At 55.9% G+C, this 6,000-nt stretch overlaps 1 protein-coding gene across 1 annotated transcript; it reads left to right on the forward strand.

The window, feature by feature from the left end:
- The first annotated feature begins 1,368 nt into the window (after positions 1 to 1,368).
- On the forward strand, positions 1,369 to 4,984 carry LOC140503229 (BOLA class I histocompatibility antigen, alpha chain BL3-7-like). The gene is made up of 6 exons (XM_072606990.1): positions 1,369 to 1,459; positions 2,256 to 2,534; positions 2,686 to 2,964; positions 3,349 to 3,624; positions 3,771 to 3,881; positions 4,530 to 4,984. The coding sequence occupies exons 1-6, from the start codon at positions 1,396 to 1,398 to the stop codon at positions 4,532 to 4,534; spliced, it is 1,014 nt and encodes a 337-aa protein (XP_072463091.1). The 5' UTR covers positions 1,369 to 1,395; the 3' UTR covers positions 4,535 to 4,984.
- Positions 4,985 to 6,000: the final 1,016 nt, after the last annotated feature.

Here is a 6,000-nt window from a genome sequence, read left to right on the forward strand (position 1 = left end):
TGCAAACGACCTGAAAACAGATCTCCAAGCCACAATAAGAGGAAGTCATGGGAAAATAATCTTGCCATGTCTTGTGAAGGGGTGAATTTTGTGCATGACAATAACAGAATGATGAAATAGGAGGAACCGAGGCAATAGAGTTGATGATAAATGGCATGAAAAGAGATGTCTGGACTTTCTCGGAACTAAGATGAGACTCGGGACTAGAGTCAATATTATGGCTACTACGTTTGGTAAAAAGAAGAAACCAGAGCTGGGTATTCAAGGCTATGTAAGTGTGCACTGTTGGTCTTCAGTTTCCTAATCTGGAAAATAAAGGAGGTTATCTCTCAGATCCTCTCCAGGGTTAAAATGCTCTCCATGGATTCTGAAGTTTCATGGTTTCCTAGTTGGGGGGATGAGACATGAAAGAGGGAAAATCTTACCAAATGTGCCCAGGTTCATTGTTTCTGAAAAGAAAAAATAGCTAGGCATTCACATCTTCATATTTCAGGCAGCTCAGAACCAGCCTTGGGCTGAAATGACACTGCTCTCCATTTTAATAATTAAGATCTTTCCTTTTTTGTTATTGAGTATTTTCTGGCTTATTGTGACACCTTTGAGGGTTTTCTTATCAAAGAAATTGGGGTGGCTTGCCCTTTCCTTCTCCAGATCGTTTTTCAGATGGGGAAACTGGGGCCAACAGGGTTAAGTGACTTGCCAGGGTCACACAGCTAGTAAATGTCTGAGGCCTGGGTTGGAAGACAGTTTGTCCTGACTACAGGCTCTTGGCTCTGCCCATTGGGCCACATCCCTGCCCCTCTTCTACTCGGATTCCCATTTCCGTTCGCCGGATTTTGATTTCCTCAGCATTCTTGTGTCCTGGCTTAGGAGGTTACAAGACTTGCCTGAGTCACAGCTGGGATGGAGGCCCTTAAATCTGAGGTGGCAGCTCCTGGGCTCAAGTCAGCCTGCAGATTTCTTCAGTCCTCAGACCCCCTCAATCTGGGGGGGCGACATTTTCTCCCCAACTTCTAAGGAGGGGAAAGGGTCGCACTGAGGAGGGCTGGAGGGCAGGGTGGACTCTAGCCCTAACCCTTCTTTTTCTCTGGTTCAAGCTGGGAGCACAAGAGCAGCGGGCTCCTGAAGTGATGATGGGAGGGAGGGAGGCTCTGCTGCTCCGTAGAATCAGAGGCTGTTCTGGGAATAACAAAGACAGAGCCAAGGTCTATCGAGAAGGGGATTTCATCCCAGGCAGTTTCAGGTTTGGTCTAGTACCTTGTGCAGGCTCCTTCTGCCCAGTCACCGGTGACGTTTGTTGTCTCCCACATGCTATTGGCTGGCAGAGGGATTCGTCCCTTCATAAACCCAGAGCAAACAGGTCTCCTTGATGTTGGGCTCCTGTTCCTGCGGACCATGGAGAGCTCTCTGTGCGCTCTCCTTCTGTTGGGGACCCTGGCCCTGCAGGAGACCTGGGCGGGTAAGGAGAGACTGGACTCTGCACCCGGGGGTGGCCGTGGGGCTAGGATGGGGTTTCCTACAGGAAGCCCCTCCGATGCCAGCCCAGGGAGGGTCTCCCCAGACCCGGCTCCTTCAGGTCATTGCGGTCCCGGCAGGCTGAAAGGAAGAAGTTGGAAATAAGCCTGTGTGGGTGATCAGGGACTTGGACTCTGCCGCCCCTTAGCTTTGGCTGGGGCTTGTGGGGGTGTCTTGGTGTCAGTTCCTTACTTTGGCGGGGAGTGAATTAGTAGGGGGTGGATGTCATGGGGAGCTGAGGCAGAGGTTCCAGGAGGGAGAATGGGAGCGATAGTCCTGGGGGCGTTTAGAAGGAGCAGAGCTGTCCGGGGTCCCCCCGACATCCCCCCCCAAGGGCGAGGACAGAACCAGGAGCAGCTTTGTTAAAGAGGATCGGGGTGGGGGAGACGGGGCAGGTGAGGACACAAGGTGGGGGCGGGAGGGTGAGGAGTGTGAGAGACCTCGCACCCGGAGCAGAGGTGGGGGCGGGGCGAGGGAGGCAGGCAGTCCAAGTGTAGGGTCCTAGGACCTGCCTGGGCTGTTCTCGGGGAAGGCGTTTTGCTGATCTCTAAATAGCAGCGGGGCACGGTGTGCCCGCATGGCTGTGAGGAGCTAAAGGGAGGGGATGTTGGGGGCCGGCGGGGAATCTCACGATAGTGGGGTCGGGACTCCGAAATCATTCCCCGGGTGTGACGGAGTCAAGGGTCGGTGTCGGGTCAAGGCACCCCCCGCCCTGACGCGGCCCCGTCCCCACGTCCCAGGCCCTCGCTCCATGAGGCATTTCAACACCGCCATAACCCGGCCCGGGGTCAGGCAGCCGCGGTTCCTCACCGTGACATACGTGGACGATCTGCAGATCGCGAGCTTCGACACCGACAGGCAGTGTCTGAGGTCTGGGCCGCAGGCGGCGTGGATGGAGCGGATGGTCCAGGAGGACCCGTGGTTCTGGGAGCGGGAGACGGAGATCCTCAGGGGGGCCGCACAGATGTTCCGTGTGGCCCTGCAGAACATTAGTGTCTATTTCCACCAGAGCGCGGGAGGTGCGTGACGGAGGATGGGCGGGGGTCGTGGAAGCGGGGTCCCACCCGACGCCCCCCTGGGGATGGGGGGGAAGAGCCCCCTAGAGGTTTCGGGGGGCGGGGCTAGGGTCAGCCAGGGTCCGGCCACACTGACCAAGGCCGTCCGGGACAGGCGTCCACACCCTCCAGCGCATGCTTGGCTGCGAGGTGTCCCCCGAGCTCACCTTCCAGCACGGGTTTTACCAATTCGCCTACGACGGGCGGGACTACATCTCTCTGGACCTGGAGACCCTCACGTGGAGGGCGGCGGTGCCCCAGGCTGTGAACACCAAGCGCATATGGGAGGCGGACAGGAGCATCGCAGAGGGATGGAAAAACTACCTGGAGGAGGAGTGCGTGACGTGGCTGAAGAAGCATCTGGAGATGGGGAAGGACACGCTGATGAGGACAGGTACCTCCGGCCTCTCCCCAGTGTGCGCGGCACTCAAAGCCTCCCCTCACCCCCAGGTTCCCGACCCCCAGGGAACCCTTGTACCCCAAGGCATTTTGTGGGATGTTCCCCCTCCCCCCACCTGTCCTTGTGGCCTTGGAGGGGAGGGGGGAAGGGGAGTCTGGAATTACCTCTGCCCTCTGCCTCCAGACCCACCCAAGTGTGCCAGGAGCTCAAGGCCCCCAACCCATCCTTCTCAGCCCCAGCCCCAGGTTCCCCACCCCCGGGACCCCATGTACCCCATGGCTCAAATTGTGGTGTGTTCCTCCTGCCCTGACCTGCCTTGTGCCCGATGAGGGGAAGGGAGAAAGGGAGCCTGGTAATGCCTCTGACCTTTGCCTCCAGATCCACCCTCTGCCACAGTGACCCGCCACACTGCCCCCAGTGGGGAGGTGACCCTTCGGTGCAGGGCCCAGGACTTTTACCCTAAGGAGATCTCTGTGACTTGGCTGAGGGATGGGGAGGAACAGCCCCAGGACACAGAGTTCATTGAGACCAGGCCTGCAGGAGATGGCACCTTCCAGAAATGGGCAGCTGTGGACGTGACCTCTGGCCAGGAAGACAAATACACCTGCCGAGTTCAGCACGAGGGGCTGTCTGAGCCCCTCACCCTGCAGTGGGGTAAGGACAGAGAGGAGGGGTGGGAAAAGGTCATCCCCCCACCTCCCAGGACCAGAGGGAGGGGGAGTTATGGGGCAAAGTAGGGGAGGGGTTAGTGGTCAGGCTGGACAAGGGTCATGTCCTCTCACTTCCCTTTTCTGTTTCAGAGCCACAGTCCTCACCCACCTGGCTCATTGTAGGGGGCATTGCTGCTGCCCTACTCCTCCTCCTTGCAGTCATTGCTGGAGTTGTGATGTGGAATAGGAATAGGAATTCAGGTAGCCTGGATTGGGGGAGTCATTGGGGAGCAGGCACCATGGGGATCCAGGCTTCCCCTGACCTGGTAGCTTATCTTTCTGTCCCCAACTCCTCTGCTTCCTGTCTAAGGGGCTGTCACATGGGCCCTAAGACTCTAGATACGCAAATCCCTAACAAGAAGCCATTTCTCTGGAGGATGCCTGGCAGGGGTGTAACAGGCTGGCTGAGGGGGGAATCCACTTCAGACTCAGCTCAGATCTCTTCCCAAGGGCCTGGGTGTCTCCCCAGCTGGAGGCTGTAGACCAGCCCTGGGAACCCCTGGAGGCAGGCCTGGAGGAGGGGAAGTACCCATTTGGGGACCTATTCTCTCTTCCTCTTGGATCTAGAGGTTGGAGTGGGGGAGGGGGTGCAGTCCTACTTGTAATTTAGTGTCTCCAGGATAAACCACTGAACTTCTGAAACCTTAGGGTGGCCTGGAAGGAGCACATTTAGGGTTTAGGGAGTGGGAGGGGGGAACTGGAGTAGAGAGGGCCCAGCAAAGAGGAGGGTCTGTGGGAGGTTGGTCTGAGGATGGGCTGGGTGGTGAAGGTGGCCCTTCAGAATGATCAGAGGCTGGAAGCCAAAAGGGACTTGGAGGATCCCCCCTGAATCTGTCTTTCCTTCTTCAGCTTGAGAGAATTGCCTGGCATGGACCTGAGACAGAAAACCAGTCTGCAGTCCACGGGTTGTTCTGTTGACCCCTGGCTTAACTCCTCAGCATTGGCCCCTGGGATCCCCTCTGGACTCTACTGGGCCAAGCCCAAGGCAGCCTCATCAGAGCCCTCACCCTGTTCTCTAAAGCCTACCTCCCAACTCCCTCCTGTCTTTCTGTCTGCTTTGGGGAATGAGCCTCCTTCACATCTGAGGCTGCCCTGACCTCTGGGGTCTCTGACTGATAAACAGCCTGATGAATCACTGCTCTGCAGTCTTCAGCTTTTCTCCACGATCTCAGCTCAGTTTCCCATTGGGTGGGGGATTGTGGGGGACAGGATGACCATGTGGAGATGTTTTGGCCACATGAAGAGGAAAAGAAATGAAAGTTTGGAGATGCTTGAGAAACTTTTTATTTATTCTTCTGAGTCTGGGAGTGCAGGTGGGGGCTGAGCCCAGAGGGGAAGGAGCCTGAGGGGTGGGGTGGGGTGGGGTCAGTGTAGTACACATGGTGGGGGGGCAGACGTTTGTCTTTGATCTGTACTGCATGGGGACACCTGTGGGCAAGGTATATTAGAACTTGCTCCAGGGCTTCAGACAGAACCCAGGCTGCACACTCCTGGGCCTGGAGCCATGCCCAGACAGGCTGCTGGGTGGGCTGGCCCTCACCACTAACCTTTAGAGAGGTCCAATGCTCTCTGATTTGTTGTCATTCCCCCTATGCCTGAGTTCCCCTCCACCTGCCTTGTGTGTATGTCCCTGCTTTTCTTTCATTCCAGGGGCCTCCCTAAAGGCTTCTGTGCTCTCTGCTCAGGGCTCAGTCCAGGCCCCTGGGCTCCATCTCTGTTGGTGATGATGGCCAGTGCACTGAGTGACCACCTTGTCCCCTTTCTAGACTGCCCCAGGGTGGGGGCTCATCTTCCCTCTCAGGAAGGGAAGCATTTCCCTTTGGAATTAATGAAGGAGGGAATATCTAGTTCCTAAATAGAAAGAGCCTCCTACCCCTTCTCCAATTTCATGGACCCTGTACATGGTTGGAGCCGCTTGATCTCTCTCCACCTATGACTTCCCTCCCCCTCAACTCTCCTTTCCCCTTTGGAATGATCCAAGCTGCTGAGAACATCTGCCTTTCCTTCTTTTGTTCTGCTCCAGTATTTCTTTCCAAAAAAGAAGAATGTTTTAATTGTTTCTCTGCCATCTTATAATCACCACCTCAGCTTAGCACTGGACAATGCTTTTCCTCATCTGAGGGCATCCAAGGTTTGCTCTTTGTTCTACACTCCTTGTGTCTGGGAGTCTCCCATTTCAATTATTAATGGATCTAAGGAAGGCAATGACAAAGTAGGGGAACCAGCCAGAGACTTAGGCCCAACTGTCTCCTAGCTGATCTGTGATAATTAAGAGAAAACTTTTCCTAAAAATACTTCAGGTCAGATCCTAGGGTCCTGC

The sequence above is a fragment of the Notamacropus eugenii genome, chromosome 5, assembly GCF_028372415.1.
Source record: "Notamacropus eugenii isolate mMacEug1 chromosome 5, mMacEug1.pri_v2, whole genome shotgun sequence".
Lineage (NCBI taxonomy): Eukaryota > Metazoa > Chordata > Mammalia > Diprotodontia > Macropodidae > Notamacropus > Notamacropus eugenii.